Genomic DNA, 18771 nt, shown 5'->3' with positions numbered 1-18771 from the left:
CTGAAAATAAACTGATTCAAATTCAAATCATTTGGGTTTTATGAACTGGTGATTTATAAAATATTCACCCCAAACTCAAAACTATTGGTTCAGTGTTGAGCTGGTTGTGAAAGGGTATTGCAGAACTCCATAATCAAGAAGCAACAAATATCTTAGTCATCTGCATATTAAAGGGATAGTTCACCCAAAAATCACAATTATGCATCATTTACTCACCCTCAAGTTCTTCTAAACATGTATGAATTTCTTTGTTATGTGGAACATAAAAGATTTTTATAAGAATATTTGTAAGTTGTGGGGATCTATTGCCTTCCTTATAATTTTTTTCCATACTATGAAGTCAATGGTGCCCCACAGCTGTCTGTTTACCAGCATTCTTCAAAATATATTTTGTTTTCAACAGAAGAAACTTATACAGGTTTGAAACATCATGGGGGTGAGTAAATGATGACAGAATTTTCATTTTTAGGTGAACAAACCTTTTAAGCTATGAAAGGAAAAAGTAAAACATCACTTTAATAGAGCACCAAAAACAAAAAAAATATAAAATAAATCCTGATTCAAATGAAAATTGTCAAGTGCAAGTAAAATCCTCAAACCATGCTAATCTGATGTTCTTCTTATCCCAGGATCTGGTACAGAAGCACTCAGAGTCATGTTCTCTTGGTGACTTTATTATGTTTTTTAGCGTTATAAAAAAGGGGAACAGCATGACAGGCCAGACAGAGGCGCTTGGCAACGATATGTACAAAGGAGGAGGAGGAGGAGGAGGAGGAAGGGCAGGAATGCACAGGCCAGGGAAAGACACAGCTTATGATCCCGTCCTGTTGACAGCATCTTATCAGAAATTTTGCGCCCAACATAAAAAGTCCAAGTATACTGTCTGTACGAGAGGTAGGCCTGGAGCGAAGCCAGAGGCTTCTTTAGGAGACCGGGGTTAGGGCTAAAACCGTTCGATAAGTAATGCAGGGAATCTTGTCAACAGCACAACACAATGGCCCCAGATTGGCAAAGGAACTGAATCATTCTCATATCAGCTTTGCTAGCTCTATGTATGTACATTTCAAATAAAGTTAGAATGCAGGTGAGTTTTTATTATTATTTTTTTAAGATTCCCTGATGGCCCATTAGGCACAGCCAAGATACAAAGAAATGCATTACCAGCAAAAAATAAAGTGAAAATAAAAAAATGTGATCCCATAGTAATAGAAGTAGTTTGTCCTTGTCTGGAAGGTGGTAAAAAATGTCCAAGTGAAAGCCAGAGAGGACAACAGCAGGAGTCAGTCTGTTTTTTGGGGGGTGTTAGACCTTTTTTTTTTTGACTTGGTATCTGTATCACATCTCCCTCCCCTTCCCCCAGAGTCCCCCACACTGGCCATGCTCTCAGCTGCAGGGTCCAATGCTCAACCTGCACAAAAGACAAAGCTGAGATCAGCAGAGACAAGTCATTTTTCAATTCAACACTATGAGATGCAACATTATTATGCACAACATAGAAAATGGACTTGCCTATGTCAATTTCTTGGCTTTGTTGTAGAGCGAGTCCACTACTTTGCTCATGTTCTGAATTGTTTCAAGGGCAGCTTCATATGTTTTGTCTACGGGAGGTTCGTCAAATACAATCAAGACACCTTCCCCTTGGTCAAGGATTCCTATATGCCATGAGAATGAGAGATTTTGATAAGCATCATCATAAATCATAAAGTGAAAATATTTGGAGGGAGCACAAATACTGATTTATAGTATATACATAACATAATATATGCCTATATACATATATAGTACATATATCTGTCTAGTACTGAGTAAAAATATATATAAAAAACGGTGCGACCGACCAGTGAGGCCCAATTCCTGAAGTTAATGACTCTTGAGACAGTTATTTTAATGAATAGTTTGAGGAATTACTGATTTACTGGTCAGTCTAAAACACTGCTATGGACTCAGTAAAAGAGTAACATTTACTAAATTAATAATTGAGACTGAAGGGTTACTACAAGAGATTTGAGTTAATTTGATATTTATGATTTTAATTCAGTAAACTTTCAGCTATACAAGGTATTTAAGCAGTTTAATTTGATATTTTTAGCAAACTCAAAATGAAAGCACTCCAATATTTACAATTTAAAAGATGTAAGGCATCGGTTTCCTCAAATTAAATTAACTCATCAGTTTTTACAGTGTATAATTTACAGATTAAGTAGTATCAGTTATAAGCAAAATGGACATTTCTAACTGAAAAACACATACGAATCAGAATCAATCAGAATCAAATCTGTAAATGCAATGATAACCAGTCCTAAGTTTGACAGAAGACTTATCAGGTAAAAGACAAGGATGATGGCATCATACCGTGGAATTTCTGGTCTAAAATCATCTGTGACAGTTTCCTTTCAACATCCCCCTGATGAGATAATGGAAGAGCGGTGTTACCATTTGAGAACGGACATGGCAAGCATGGCAGCAAAAGCAACAGTGATTAAAATAAACATTTGTTTGTCATTTAAATCTATACATATGAGGTTTAGAAGTGTTATTTGCAAATTAGAGAGTAAAAAGACTTCACCTTGGAGAGTTTTATTAGCTCAGAAATATGTTCAATCTGTTGGCATAAGAGAAAAATATAAGTGAACAAAACTGTTTTAAGCATATATTAGTGCTCACTGTGGAATAGCAGGGCATTACCTGCACTCTGGAGAAGGGCTCGATGACCCTTATGAGGTTTTGTTCCAGCAGATTGTCATAGAGTTTGGCCAGGTGGGTGCTGATGATGGGGTCATCCCGCAACTCAGCTTTGTATTCTGTTAAGGCCTGAATGCAGATCAAAGAGAAGGACATTAAATGTAAAAACTGCAGGTGGACTGAGAATGTAGTGTAACCTGGGGTGAAAAGAAGTACAATTATAATTTAGACCAAGATGCTGCCTTGTTAACTTTGTTTGTTTTTATATTTCTTTCCAGTTCTGTAAAAGGGAACATGTAAATTGTTATCGCTATCTAACATCCAAGTTGTATTCAATTTATTTGGAAATGTATATCCTCACCTGCGTTATTGTGGCCAATCCAGAGTTAGAAATTGGGACTAACATTGTCCTATAGGTTAGGAGGACTAACCCTAGCAAACCATCAGGATCAAGCCTTAAAGTGCCGGATATAACTTCAGCTAAGAGTTCGATTCAGTGAGAGATGAGACTAGCTGCCGAATGCTGGCGATGCGTGTCATTTCGAGAGGATCCGGATATAGCTGTTTGAGTTACTGGAACACTCAAACTTCCTCCGGCAAAGAGGGAAACATCATGGGATTGTGCTACTGTATAAAACACATGCAGTGAGCCTATGTTTAATTTTTTGCGCTTAGGAGTGAAGCAGCTAATTGGGCTGAAACAATCACAAGCTTCATTTCAGGCCTCCAACATTGACTCTGGTATTTACATTATTTATTTGTTTGTTATCTGCTGGCTACTTGTTTTGATTTGTTCACAACTTTGAACATTGTCCTTGAACTGTAAACTTTACTGTGACTTGTCAATCAGTATATGTGCGTTTATTATTTTATTGATAATAAGTAGACTTTAATTCTTGTCATTTCTGTTTTTTCATTTACATTTCATTCACTGTAGAGTTTAATTTGAACAAGCGAGCATCCAGATTAGTTTGAAAAATCCATAATACAAATTGGATCATTTTAATAAAAACTCAGAGTCAACAAAGAACTCAGGTTAGCCTCCCCTACAAGAGTTCCTCCGGGGGCGCAACATTAGTAACATTTAAAGCCGAAGAATCTGACCCACCTTCTCAAAGTCTGCAAGTGACCTGTTCTTGCTGGCTTGGGCCACACATTTAAGTGCATCTGTCTAAAGAAAGAGAGAGACAGGATGAGTTAATCCACATAATCCTCCAATGACACAACAGAAAAACATCACTTTGTCAAGCAGCACACAGGGTCAGGTGTCAGTGCATTTTAGAGGGCACTATACGCTCATACAAATGGAAGTGGTAAAAACTATGAAATATGTGCTGCAATATTTACTACAATAATACAAAAAATATTGTGAGATTATTACAATTTAAAATAACTTTTCTATTTAATATTTTAAAATGTGATTTATTCCCATGATGTTAAAGCTGAATTTTCAGCATCATTACTATGCTGCTCAACAAACATTTCATATTATTAATGTTGAAAACAGTTGTGCTGCTTAATATTTTTGTGGAACAGTGATTGATTTTTTTCAGGATTCTTTAATGAATAGAAGTTCACAAGAACAGCATTTATTTGAAAAAGAAACCTTTTGTAACATTACAAATGTCTTTACTATCACTTTTGATGAATTAAATGCACCCTTGCTGAATTAAAGTATTAATTGCTTTCAAAATCTAAATCTTACTGACCCTAACACTTACACTAAAACAATTAAGTTCAGTTAATGACTACAATTTAACATTTCATTTCAAATAAGCATTTCATTTAAGGTATGGGCAAGAAGTGCCTGATCTGTTAGTGTGGTAAAGTACACGATTTTGACCTCAAACTAGTATGAAATTGATTATGGCACACTTTTAGTTAACAATACTTTAACACTTCATGTCATAGCAATAACACATAATAGTAAAAATGCATAACCATGTAACATGATACGATAATGTATAACATTATGATGTGATCTTCGCTGCTGACAATATTCTTGCAGAAGTCATGGAGAAACTACACCATGAGATTGACCCTTCAGCTCAGACATCTACCTGTCTGCCAGCATATCTGAGGGCAAGTTTTCCACTGATCAGGGCCTGCACATCCTCTGGCCTGCAAAGATAAAGATATACAGGTTTAACATGTTCAATATCTAAGTTTGATGAAGAGAGAGAAAAAAAAAGGAAAAGTGAGAGACACTAGAAAAAGCCAGGACTCACAAGTTCAGCATGATCTTGCAGAGGAGCATGTACTTGAGTGCAGTGATGGCACGGGGACTGTCAATAGAATCGTAGCCTTCAAAAGCCTCATAAAAGTATGAATACGCCGTTTTCCAGTCCTTCTCCTCAGCAGCATGAATAATGCCTGCAAGGGGGGAAAAAAGGATGTGATGCGTTCAGTACAACAACTTAATTGAGAGATCTCTAATACTAGCTCCAAAATTCCTTCAATAACAAATCATCTGGTAAATCATGATTTGTTTTTCCTCCATTTGTTTAGGATAAGTAATGCACATCGGCATTCAATAAGCATTTGCAGGAAAAAGGCTCAGTAACGCTAATGTAGAATAAAGTCTGGCTGTTAATACTTTTGAGACTGAGGACATGCAAACTGTTTCTATCAATGCATGTGAATGTCTCACTCTGGGAAGTCATGTTACAGTACAAACAAATATGTTCTGACTGGCTGCGATCAGATCATGTTGCACAGCAATTTTGCTTTCAGTGTGGAAAGACAAATTAGCCGTCATGTCTGGTTAGGATCTGGCATGATACTGAAGGTCTTTGTAGAAGGGTTGTGGAAACGTACCTGACTGCATATCTAGAGCAGCCTGCAGCTTTGGGGGGCAGTAGATGGCGTTTGCCGTGGTCCTGGCAGAGGTGAGAGCTGCTCTGGCCTTGGGCAAGTTGCTTAATGCATGATACGTCTTGCTCTCCAGCAGCTGGAGCTCCACCAGTAGAGCTTTATCATCCATCTTCTTCAGCTCTTGCAGGAGCTGAGAGCCTGATTAACAAGAAAGAAAAGGACAGTGGCTATAGACCGCAAATACATCTCCCAAGCTTATAGGGTTAGTTCTCTGAAAATTTTTAATTCTGCCATTAATTACTCACTTTCATGCCGTTCCAAACCCGTAAGACCTTCGTTCATCTTCAGAACACAAATTATATTTTTTATGAAATCCGAGAGCTTTCTGACCCCCCCTAGACTGCAACATTACTACAACTTTCAAGGCCCAGAAAGGTAGTAAAGAAGACATCGTTAAAATAGTCCATGTAAATACAGTGGTTCAACCTTAATTTTATGAAGCGACAAGAAAACTTTTTGTGCGCAAACCCCCCACAAAAAATAAGAAAAGCTCAGAAAGCTTTCAGATTTCATCAAATATATCTTAATTTGTGTTACGAAGAAAAATGAAGGTCATATGGGTTTGAAATGACATGAGGGTGAGTAACTAATGACAGAAATTTCATTTTTGGGTGAACTATCCCTTTAAGAAGTAAGAACATGAATGACACAATGTCAAATACAAGGGATGATCTTGTAAAGGACTCACCAAGCTGCAGAGCCTCTTGGTACCGTTTGGTGTCGAAATATAAAGAAACCAGACGGGCCTAAAAGATTGAAGCAACACTGATAAGAAATCAATGAACAAGCATATGATCAATAATACTGATCATAACCACAAAGATAGCTTATAAGGCAGGAAGCAAAAAACAATCTTTTGGTGAATCTGACTCAATTACGTTACGCTTTGACACTGTTCAAAATGTTGGAATCAGGAGGATTTATTTTATTAAAGGGATACTCCACTTTAAAATGAAAATTCTGTCATCATATAATCACCCTCATGTTGTTTCAAACCTGTATGAATTTCTGTCTTCTGCTGAACAGAAAGGAAGATATTTAGAAGAATGTCAGTAACCAGACAGTTTCTGGTACCATTGACTTCCATAGTAGGAAAAAAAATATATACAATGGAAGTCAATGGTACCAGAAACTGTCTGGTTACTGACATTCTTCTAAATATCTTCCTTTCTGTTCAGCAGAAGACAGAAATTCATACAGGTTTGAAACAACATGAGGGTGAGTATATGATGACAGAATTTTCATTTTAAAGTGGAGTATCCCTTTAAATTAAATAATTTGTTAATTCAGCAAGGCAGCATTACATTGATTAAAAGTGAAAGTAAAGATATGTATAATGTTTCAAAAGATTTATATTTTAAAGCGACACTATGTAACTTTTCAACCTTCATAATATATTTCCAAGATCCTTGTGATGGTACATCGACTTACAATAGGTTGAATGACACGTCTGCCATAGCCTGACAGGGTCTGTATCGCTTTTACTGGCACTATGTAACTTCGGTGTTCGGGTAGTAACCAGAGCACAAAAAGAACTACAAAATTCGACTGCTTTACGGCATACGTCACTTCCCCCACCACTTCGTCAAATTTGGACGTGAGAGGCCAACCAGCGTTTGTTTTCGGCTTTCGTGCGTATGTTTTTATCATGGGGGTTGTTTACACCTGGCCACTTCATGCATTTTCTCAGATCTGATAGCTATACGATCGTGAAAAGTCCAGGTTTAAATGCCCTCCGAAACGCATTTGAGACGGATTTGAATCCGATCCCTCAAACCACTTCAGGAGGAGGTCTGAGACGCATTCCAGACGAAACTGGACAAGTGTAAATGCATATGGTTGTTGAAACCACATATGTAAATTGTACTCCTCCCAAAAATGCTAAAAAAAAAAAAAACGTGTGAGAGCGTTGTATAGGCTATTATGTTATATCCAGATATGACGACGCGCTGGAACACGCATCACCGCAGATGAGCAACTGCATCAAGCCAACGTGCAAACTATCGCAAATCAAAGTGAAAGTAAGTCGCAGAAGCTTATCACACAATCTTCATCATTAAAAGTAAAGAAACTAAATGATCTTACCAGGGCTGTTACTGCTCTCTCTTATTGCGGTCTTTGATTTAGAAATTTTAGCTGATGATCTATAAAATGCAGCTCATATCTGTTGCTTTCGGTGACGTGCACTCCATTAAATCTGCATATAGCGTGAGAATTGAAGACCGAATTTAAATCCGTTTCGCAAAAATACATTTATGTGACCAGGTGTAAATGGTATCGTTTTGATAAATCAGATAGCTATGCCTCACGAATTAGTTTGCCAGCTGAACTCAGGTGTTGTGAGGTGTATTTATCACGTAGTCCTGACGGATATCAGACGACGCTGTTGATTGATTCCTGCGATTATCATGAGAACAGCTTTCAATATCTCACATAATTATCATAAATAAGCCTAACGTAGAGGTTGTAATTAGTGTAAACGAGCACAATTTGCAAACTATTATGATAAATTGCAATAATCATGTCTAATGACATCATATAGGCCAATGTTATGAAATAATGCGACGTACATTTAACTTAATTGATGTTATCTGGCATTTTGTAATGTTTACATTCCAATAAAAACAACACAAATTAAATTATACAGTAGGCCTAGACTATAGACTATTTACTTGTGATTTAGCTGCAATCATGTAAAAATGTTATATTTACGACAGTGCAAGTATTCCACAGCGACTCTTTTTTGACAAAAACACAATTTCTACTTAGTGTGGCTTTAAATAAACAATGTTCTTTTAAACAAAGAATACTGAGTGAATACAGAATTTCCAAAAATATTAAGAAGCACAACAGTTTTAAACATTGATAACAATAAGAAATATTTCTTAAGCATCAAATAAACAAATTAGAATGATTTCGGAAGGATCATGTGACACTGAAGGCTAATGATAATTTTAGTTTAATTCATTTTAAATCGCAAAAAAAAAAACTAACCCTACATATAAGCAACAGTAATGGTGATGTTTACCATTGCAAGTCTCTAACTCACAAAACTAGGTGCTCACCTCCAGGGCCTGTCGTAGAAAGGTCCTCTTCTCTGATTTGGCCCATTCAATGCACTCCAAACATAATTCCACCTCCTGACCAGTAGCTGCCTCCATGTCCAAGAACATATCGAGCAGAGAGCGCACCAACCGTGCCGCCTTTGCTTTGCTGATGGAGTTCAGGAACGGCCTGACATACTTCAGCAGACCTCCCAATTCTGCAAAGGAACAATATATGGACAACAGTTATTAACTTTGAGGAAAATGACAGCTGACAGAGTAGAGTAGTGGCACTTCAGGACAATCAGACAATGATGATGACTGAGAGAATTTTTTTTTTTTATAATGACAACCTATTAGTTAAAGGTATTTACCAGCAGCTTGTCCAGTCTTGGCCAGCAGTCCGCCCAGCTCCAAAATACTCTGTTCTTTGACACGCACAGCCTCTTCGTCATCGTCGTGGATGTCTCGTTTGACTGTGAATGTGGACAGAAGTAGTTCATATTGCTGTTAAATGTTATTATGTACAACAAAAGAACTATGTAAACTTGGTTAGCTTAGACTTTCTGTTGACAATATATAGACAATTTCATATTAGTCATCATGATCCTCAAATAGATTAATAACTAGACTGGTGGGCTTCAACAGCTGTTGATAATGTCAAAGGAACATGTAAACCTTATTAAAACATAACAAAGAGACTGAATTTGTGTGTAATATAATATTTTGATTATAGGCAAGTTGTATTTACACAAATTGCCAAGTTTTGTAGCTTTTAAATATGATTTGAAAAATAAAATCCTTTAAGCAGCTGAAAAAGGAATAATTTTAAACGCTCCAAATTACTTTATTAACTCCCCTTAGTTTAATTTATGTTACAACTAGCTTTTATAAACTTGTTATTCTTAAAATATGAATTTATTTTTTTGTCTCTTTCTATTGTATGTTGCTTGGGTTAATTGTTTAAACGTTTATTTTAAGAGATTTAATAAAGGTTAAAATAACTAAAAACATGACATTCTGCAGGACATAATCAAAAAACTGCGTGGCATGCAATCAAATTATCCGTGACAAACGCACACATATCAAACTTCATGCCAAACAAAACTTACTGACGCTGTCATATTATATAGCATAACTGAACGACAAGAGGAGAAAAGGTCTGTGACCACTGACCGTAATTGTAAAGAACATGTCAGTCATGCTTTAATGACTCAAACCTACCATGAATAAGTTGAAATGGTATTTTTCAGACTTTTCTTGACATTACACTATGATAATTCATACCAATGTCACTAACTAGCGAAGCTAATTAAGTTGTCATGAAAGTTCTGGTAACTTAGTTCATTTTAACGTAATTTAGGAAACGTCAGTCATTTCTCTAATTGTACATGATTCACCACAATAAGCACGACGAAAACACTTACTAAACATACAAATATATATTTATCTGTGTTTTGCAAACGTAACGTACAGACTTCTACAGAGAGCTTCGCGTTCATTGAGAACTGAAGCTAGCTGATTGGCTAACTGTTTCCACGGGTGGCAGGTCACTGAACATTGTTTTTTCTAACACTATAACAGCTAACGTTACAAGTAAAACAAATATATTTAAGGGCAAAGTTTAAAAGAGCGCAGCGGCTCGTCTGTAAAGTTAACTGTTAGTAAGAGCACAGTGTATTTATTCAGCTAAAGGCTTCTCATGCCTGTCACAGTGAGTCAGCAGCATGAAACCGGCTAACACATTTAGCTGCTGTTCTACAAATCGCAATGAGGGACATGATCCGTGAGTTAAAAGCACAGCTCCTTTAGCTAAAATCACACAAGCGGTTCAAACGGTAGCGGGACAGGAGACACTTACCAATAGCATGTAAAATGTCAATGGACGCATTCCGATCCGTACTGAGAAGCGACTGTGCTCTCTGAAACTCTACCGCCGCAGCCGCCATCTTCCCAATTCACCAATTGCCTGATTCACACAACAATCATCATTGAACACGCTACCGGAAGCGCCACTGAGGCACGCTGGGAGATTGAGTTCGCAGAGACAGTAGGGTGTATGACTCACTCGAGGAGTTAAAGGGATAGTTCACCCAAAAATGAAAAATTTGCCATCATATTCTCTCCCTCATGTTGTTCCAAACCTGTATGAGTTTCACAAAAGAAGAAATTTTAAAGAACGTTGGTAACCAGATAGTTGAGGTAGGAACTACGTCATAGTACTCACTTAAAAATGTTGGGTTAAAAATAACCCAACGAATAACCCAACTATGGGTTGGTATAGCACCTTCCCAACTGTGGGTTATATGCATTGATAGTTGAGGTAGGAACTACGTCATAGTAGGAAAACAATACTATGGAAGTCAATAGGTGCAGTCAACATGTCTGGTTAGCAACATTCTTTAAAATATCTTCTTTTGGCTTCAACAGAAGAAAGAAACTCATACAGGTTTGGAACAACATGAGGGTGAGTAAATGATGACACAATTTTCATTTTGGGGTGAACAGTCCCTTTAATACCAATTCCTGGCCATTGACATTTCATGTAAGCTATCTTGAAAGCTGTAAATAACTAATTTTGGCGAATTCACTTACATTATGCCATCATCTATCAACATGATGGATGGATAGATAGATAGATAGATAGATAGATAGATAGATAGATAGATAGATAGATAGATAGATAGATAGATAGATAGATAGATAGATAGATAGATAGATAGATAGATAGATAGATAGATAGATAGATAGAGAGATAGATGTACACACCTGTCTTCACCTGAAATAACTCTGAATAACTCCAAATAAATCTCAGCTGTTTTTGTAAGGTTTTTATGACATGTTCTTTGTTGTTTTTGGGCCACAAAGGGCCCCATCTCATTGTTGAAAGGTATCACTCAGATGAGGGCTACAAAAACAATTCCAAGGCATTAGATATCTTTGGAACACCGTGAAGACAGTCATCCACACAAGCTGTGAAATATGGCACAACAGTGGCATTATCATGAACAGGGTGTTCCTTCAAAATTGATGAGAATACAGAGAGAAAAGCCAGAGCCCAGACCTGAATCCTAGAAAATCTGATGACGGCTGTGTACAGGAGATGACCTTCCAATGTAACATATTTGGAAAGTTTTTGCAAAGAAGGGTGGGATAATATTCCCAAGTCAAGATGTGCCAAGCTGATAGACTCCTATCCAAACGGACTTGAGTGCTGATAATAAAATCAAAGGGTAGCCTACTTTAATTAAGTGTTAGGTCAGGGGTGTGCAAACTTATGCAATAAATTATTCCAAGTTTTTTTTTCTTTTTTCTGAAATATAGGCCTATCACTTTTTCAGTGGCATTGTAGGTGTAAACGTTCTGATATGATTATAATGATGTTTTCACACACACACACACACACACACACACACACACACACACACACACAAAACAGCTATTTTAACAAGGATGTGTAAACTTTGTATATAGTCTACGTGTCTTTTTACCTTAGCCCACATCTTTATTTGATCCGAAGTGCTGTTTCATCAATGACTTGATTAGCTTATATTAACGCAGAAGAGTGAAACTGCAAAACGTTCAGATTGGTATAAAAAACTATTGCTTTTTAAACTATTAAAAAGTCGGAGCAGGATGATTGGATAAGCATGAGAGATTGAGAGAGTGTGTGTGAGAGAGATCAGGGGGGTGGGGTTGCCCATTCATGTCTGCGCCACACTGAGGACTACAATGCCTCGGCGACATTACTGCACATCAGGATTGAAGTTAATCTGTCTCGAGCGTTCAGTGTGCGAGACTTTCCACACTCTCTGGATCTTGATTAAAGATTGTAATCTGCCAACTGCTGGCATTTCATGTAAAGACAGGGCGTGTGAAGTTAAATTATAGCGATTCCTATAGCTTGACCATGAAAGGTGGACGACTATGGTCAAGCTTAGGAATCGCTATAAAAGATGCTGGTGTTGTGGTGAGCGATTTCAGAGCACACATGATGGACGGCATGGACAGATAACTAGAGGGAGCTCAGCCACTGCCAAGTTTCCACCCATCTGAGATTCAGCATCACCAAGAGAGGCCAATGCCTTTCTCTCTCTAAAATATAAATACATAGCGGTCAATGAACGCAATTCATCGCATTTACTTAAGGATTAGTCTGACACGGACTTTTATTTTTAAGCTTTTCCAGTTATAGGCTATTCAAACCTAGAGTCTGTTCACCCGCCTGCGCAGTTCAACAAGATCACAGGCTGGCAGATGTGAAACAGACCCGAGATTTATTGTGATGAAAGGGACACGACAGAATTGCCATCGAGGGTTTATTTGGGAAGACGTGGCGTGCATCCTTGGAAGTAACCTTAGCAACCGGAGAATCCTGAACACCCTGCATATTTGCTTTACGTAGAAGCATTATTTCATCGCTGACGTCCCCCTTTCAGCACCTTGGACAACGACGAGCACGTTTCACAGTGCGACACTGAGAAAAACGGGATAATCGACGGATATTTCTACATTTACCGATTCTTCTTCTTCTATATCTACGTTTATCATCGCGAGGAAGACGCATTGATTAGCAGGTAACCAACATTTATGTTTATAACCCATATTGAAACAAATGAACTTCATTTCAAAAACGCTTTTAAAGGGTTCGCTCTTAATAGTTCACAAAATGTGAAAAACTCAATTGTACTGTCTACACGAGCCAGTCATTATAAAGATGCTATCTTGATTTACGACATGTAATTTTGTCTGAAGCGTGATGTTCTCATTACCTCGTGTTGACCCACTAAATATTTCGAATAGCTTTATAAATCATGAGGTCATAAACGACTTAAAGCTTAAATGCAGAAATATTCATTATTCACATTTCCAACACGTACTGAGAGGGATTTTCCTTGCAAATGGATATGAATTGGGAATGAATGTGTTTACATTCTAGCCTTCCATTTTGAAGCTAAGATGGATGCTTTCGCATATTCTGCTGAATCTTCTGGTGAATCGGATACCAGGGGTTCAGTTCATTAAAACAGGGAAATCGATAATAATAAAAAAAACAATTTTACGATTTTTAAATTTGGTTTTCTATAGCCTACATATATTATAGAATATAGCATATATAGAGAGAAATGCTTATGTTTTGCATGTGTGTATGTTGTGTTTAAATGGTGATGGTGGTTTCATCAAAATCATTGCTTATTTAGATGAAATACTATTGTATCACTAAACATTCATATTTATTTATTTCTTTTATGGACAGATTCCATATCTAAAGACCCTGTAATAATCAAGGCAAAATGGGAACTGTTCTCTCAGTCTCCCCGAGCTACCGAAAGGCAGGCCTGTTTGATGAAATACCACCCAATTATACAGCTGTGCAAAACAGTAAAAACGCCAAGGACAAGAGCCTGAAACGGCAGTCGCTCATCAATATCCTGCCGTGGAAGCGCATAGTTGCGGCTTCGGCCAAGAGGAAAGGCTCTAAGAAGCTGGCGTCGGGCGACAGTCAAGATGAAGAGAGCGTGGGCACCCTCAACAGCCAAAACCTGAAGAAGTCCCAGTCCTGTGCCAATCTCTCCGGCTTAACGCAGGAGCCAACCGTGAGCTCCATACCCACATCGAAAACTACGGCCAATGTGGCCTCCACCGCGAAGAGGACCTCGATCACTGGATCGGTGGGTCAAGCGACCAACGCTGGCACACCCAGAAGAGTGATCGTGCAGGCTTCCACCAGTGAGCTTCTGAGAAGCCTGGGCGAGTTCCTGTGCCGACGCTGCTACCGACTGAAGCGCCTCTCTCCCGCCGACCCTGTTCTGTGGCTGCGCAGCGTGGACCGGTCCCTTCTGCTGCAAGGTTGGCAGGACCAGGGCTTCATCACCCCAGCTAACGTGGTCTTCCTCTATATGCTCTGCCGCGAGGTCATTTCGGGCGAGGTGTCCAGCGAACGCGAGCTGCAGGCCGAGCTGCTCACTTGCCTCTACCTGTCCTACTCCTACATGGGAAACGAGATTTCCTACCCGCTCAAGCCCTTCCTGGTGGAGACGGATAAGGATGCCTTTTGGAATCGCAGTCTGGCGATCATCAACCGCATGAGTAGCAAAATGCTCCAGCTTAACTCTGACCCACATTACTTCACGCAGGTTTTCGCCGACCTGAAAAACGAAATTCTAAAGGAGGAGGACAGCCGGCTACTTATCGGCCTGGATCGATAAGTGAGCCGTTTGTGCATAAACAGGAAAAACTGTGCATAAAAAGGTTTTGTGCACAGAAAAAAATACGTTTTTTTTTAAAACAAAAACTTTAGTGTTATTATTAGTATTAAAAAGCATAGATTTTAAAGCTTATTTGTAGCAATGAATGCGATTGGATCAGCCATTCTAAACCCTTAAGGTCTGACCAAGATGCAGGACAACACCTTGCCAGCCAACAATGTGTTCTTTGACTGGTCGTGTGGCGTTTCTGAGGTCAGTGAATCAACTGCAGGATATTCCCGAATGGGCAGCATGTTGACCTTTCCAAGTGATTCCATCCAAACACAAACATGAGCAGTAGTTTTTATGAGTCCCAATAAAAATGCTTCTTGACTCACAATAAAGACGGCGGCATTAATTGAAAAGCTCAGCTTGTGCTGTATTCTTACAGCTTAGCATTAATTAAAAACGAGAGCCAAATTTGCAACACTTTCAAAATTATACAAACCAAAGACTCTAGTTTGACTTTACATTCACATAAATCCTACACAGATATATGAGGACCATGAACTGCTGCTCTTGCATGGCATCACTTTTTCAACATGTTATGTTTGTTTAGCATATCTTAGTGGCCTTCAAGAAGGTCTGAGTCTTAAACTGCTGCAGGTTCAAGGCCATTTCATGAGGTGGTCTGTACAAACGTACATCAGTTGTTGTTGTTAATGACATTCTATATTAAGGAAATAGATGATGATATATGAGCTAAAATGATTTGTGACGAAGAACCGACTGCACTGCTTCCAAACGAACAGAATCTTTCACCTCGAGAAGGAGACAGTTCTCCATGTTGCGCTACCTATTGACATCATGAAAAGAACCGAAATCTCTAATGGGAAGCAAACAAATAGAGAGGTAGATATTTTATGTATTTTCAACAGCAATTGCTGTATGTTCTTATACGGGTGTTAATGCATGCTTCTTGACCAACCACACACCTTTTAAAAGATCTTTGTTTTATGATTTGATGGTCAAATGTTTTTGTATGATGTTCTTTTGGACAGTGTTCCAAAAATGATGTGCCATAAAAGTTCTAAAAGTCAGCCAGAAGTACACTAAGCTTGTGTAGCCTTCTCATTAGGAAAGGGATATTTTATAAGGAACAAAGGAGAAGAGAAATTATGGAAAGACTTGAGCAGGGGACATTCAATGTTACAAATATTTTGTTTAAAAAAGAAAGAAAATATTGCTTTTATTATTAGAAACTTGCCATTGCTTTCAGTCCATTATAGGTCTGGAGTACTATTTTCATAATAATTATGCATAAAAACAAAAACAGTTATTTTAAAAACACAAAATGCCCTTAAATACATATCAGACAAAAGCTCTAAAAGATGGTGCGAAACAAAATAGTGCTAGGGTCATGTGCAAAATAAACTATAAATAATGTTGTCACAGTTTTAAGTTCAAAAGAACTCACAAAAATGTTAATTTTGCTCAACAAGCTTCTTTGTTTTTTCTTTTCTGTATTTGTATGCTGTCTCGCAAAATTTGAGAAGCCTGCTTTGATTTATGCACAGTTTTACATGTTATGACACATTGCAAACCAGTGTTAACTGTAGATATGTTGCTGATGAGACGTTTTGAAGTGATGTAATTAGTAATCATCTTGAGAACGAGGTGCTGTCCTTCCTGTGAACGAGAGATACATATTCATCAGCATTTCTCCATACATTGCTCACTATTCAAGCTTAATATGTGACTTGAAGACAAGCACCGTTTTTGTTAAAGATGATCAACAGTGATTAAAGAGGGAGACTTTAAAGCAGTTCACAGGTGTAATATTAACATTTACAAAGAGGCGCTTAAATAGATTTTTGAGAGTCTTAAGAGGCCTCTATAAAAAAAAAGTACCGTAACTTTTCAATATACAAATGGTGACATGTAAGATACTAATATTAGTTACCTGGATACACACAAACTGATCAAGTCAATTTAGATGGCAGGTCGTCTGTGACCTGATTGCACTACGTTTAGCAATATGCACAAATGAAGTTTAAAGATCAATGACAGACAAAAGCTAACAGACTACAGTCTTTAAATCCATTTATTTGTCTTTTGTCTGTTAAATAGTTTTTTTCTTTCTGTTTCTATATGGGATCATTTACACACAAGACTATTGACATATTTCTGATCATTTTCTGATGACAACGCATTCACATTTATCCCCCATATTTTGTGTCTGGCCTCATTCTGATAAAACACTGGTGCTAATAATGCAAAGATCACATTTTACCCATGACAAGAGCCTTCTCATTGGTTAGCTGAATGTAGTGAAGTTCTGTACATATAGGGCAAAAAAGACGGTACATGCGTTGATGCTACTACAACAAATGGCTCCATTGGTAGAATGGGTTACTGGATGTGATGATAACTGACTGTCACAGTAAAGGTTTGAAGGAGGGCTATACAGCAACTTTGTTCTTGTCATAGATAGCCTAATAAAAGAGGCAAAATTGTGTTATTATGTTTCATACATTTTTTGTGGTTGATGTAACAATCTTCAACAAGAAAAAAACTGTATAGCAACAAAGAGACTGAAATATGAATTTCTCTTTTCCTTATGTTTCACGTTGTGTGAATTTTGTTGATCAAAATGAAACAAAAATGTGTATCTATGATATATTTAAAGAAGCAATCTGTTATATGGGTGTGTATGAATATGAGTTTGTGCAATGACTTTGGTCAACTCTTCTATCTACTTTATATAAAAATGTGCATTTGCAAGCAAAAACATTGATTATGTGTCTTTGTTTTAATGCCTGATCTACATGCACAACATAATTCATTTCTCGCGCGCACACACACACACACACACACACACACACACACACACACACACACACACACACACACACACACACACACACACACACACACACACACACACACACACATAAATATACTCTTGTGCAAATTATATTTCAAGGAACAAAAGACAAGGAAATCACTCTCTGCTCTTGACTGAAAAGCTTTTGTAACTTTAATAATGATTATTTTTTATTTAATTTATACAGTGAAGATTATGCAAAGTTATTTTACATTTGATTTCTTTATTCAGTTTCTGTACCTAAAAACTATTGTTAGATACCTGAAAAACCTGAAAAGCACAGTTTATTTTATTTGTGCTATTGCTTGTAGTTTTATTATTTATTTTTATTTATTTTTATTTTCATTTGACAGTATTTTTCCCTGAACATAGCACATACCGAACCGTACCGAAAGTATGACCCTAAAACCGAACCGTGAGTATTTTGAACTCTTGTTACAGCTTATGAATGCTATATATACAGTGCCGCCTCTGCTACTTGTAGAACTAGGAATTTGCGGTTATTGCATACCATGTAAAACGGCCTTAACCCTCTTGTGCTCCTAACTTGGGTGTAGCACTTGTTATTGTGGCCGATCTGTAGATTGTACACACAAAAATTCTCTGAATTTATGACAACGCTGATTCTCTAAATTCTCTGATTTTTGACTGAAGAACACAAGTGTGACTATGTTTTTTTTACGACTGCTTAACCTGCTCGAATAATGCCCCCAATTATTTTTTTGTGTTCACATTCCAAATGTCATAAAAGTCACCAAGTTTCGTACCATTCCTGATGAAGCTGTGATTTTTTTAAATTCAAAATAGAACATTTTCCGGTCAGAAATGACCGAAGAGCACCAGAGGGTGTATTCCTGTCACCTCGACAGGCACAATTGCAAAATATTTACTGTGGCTTACCTGTAAGCATGAAATTATGTTGATACAATGGACAAGTTAAAAGTGAAGTGTGCAGTTTCTCTACTACTACAAAATGATCAGGCATACTGTTTACTAGTCTCAGCCTCAGACGTCACGCCCACGGACTGCTGGCTAAATGTGGCACACAAAATTGGAAACACTTCAGGAGTTTCAAAGTCGTCATCTGATTGGTTGA

The 18771-nt window shown here is 37.6% G+C and overlaps 2 protein-coding genes across 3 annotated transcripts; one reads left to right on the top strand and one right to left on the bottom strand.

Annotated features, from left to right (window-relative positions):
- Positions 1-658: 658 nt before the first annotated feature.
- On the bottom strand, positions 659-10598 carry psmd11a (proteasome 26S subunit, non-ATPase 11a). 2 transcript variants are annotated; one of them, XM_082179802.1, is made up of 13 exons: positions 10462-10598; positions 8975-9076; positions 8622-8818; positions 6245-6302; positions 5500-5694; positions 4911-5055; positions 4743-4803; positions 3791-3853; positions 2686-2811; positions 2567-2602; positions 2353-2404; positions 1510-1652; positions 659-1425 (listed from the first exon to the last, which is right to left on the bottom strand). In XM_082179802.1, the coding sequence occupies exons 1-12, from the start codon at positions 10547-10549 to the stop codon at positions 1510-1512; spliced, it is 1266 nt and encodes a 421-aa protein (XP_082035928.1). In that variant the 5' UTR covers positions 10550-10598; the 3' UTR covers positions 659-1425. The 2 variants fall into 2 exon arrangements, with proteins under 2 accessions (XP_082035928.1, XP_082035927.1); XM_082179801.1 differs by having other exon boundaries at positions 659-1408.
- A 1763-nt stretch (positions 10599-12361) lies between these two features.
- Positions 12362-17670, top strand: cdk5r1a (cyclin dependent kinase 5, regulatory subunit 1a (p35)). Its single transcript, XM_082178638.1, has 2 exons — positions 12362-13177; positions 13858-17670. Exon 2 carries the CDS (start codon positions 13895-13897, stop codon positions 14807-14809), a length of 915 nt encoding a protein of 304 aa, XP_082034764.1. The 5' UTR covers positions 12362-13177; positions 13858-13894; the 3' UTR covers positions 14810-17670.
- The last annotated feature ends 1101 nt before the right edge of the window (positions 17671-18771 follow it).

Source organism: Leuciscus leuciscus (genome assembly GCF_965113295.1).
Source record: "Leuciscus leuciscus genome assembly, chromosome: 1".
NCBI classification, from domain to species: Eukaryota; Metazoa; Chordata; class Actinopteri; order Cypriniformes; family Leuciscidae; genus Leuciscus; species Leuciscus leuciscus.
Note: the sequence above shows the minus strand (reverse complement) of the source record. Positions and strands in the feature narration are given on the sequence as shown.

Bases quoted from the DNA above. Each gene is read 5' to 3' on its own strand.
- psmd11a (XM_082179802.1), bottom strand. From the start codon at position 10,549: ATGGCGGCTGCGGCGGTAGAGTTTCAGAGAGCACAGTCGCTTCTCAGT. The intron at 6,303-8,621 runs GTGAGCACCTAG...TCAATCTTTTAG, and splicing joins TTCTACGACAGGCCCTGGAG to GCCCGTCTGGTTTCTTTATA. The intron at 4,804-4,910 runs GTGAGTCCTGGC...TTATCTTTGCAG, and splicing joins TGCAAGATCATGCTGAACTT to GCCAGAGGATGTGCAGGCCC.
- cdk5r1a (XM_082178638.1), top strand. From the start codon at position 13,895: ATGGGAACTGTTCTCTCAGTCTCCCCGAGCTACCGAAAGGCAGGCCTG.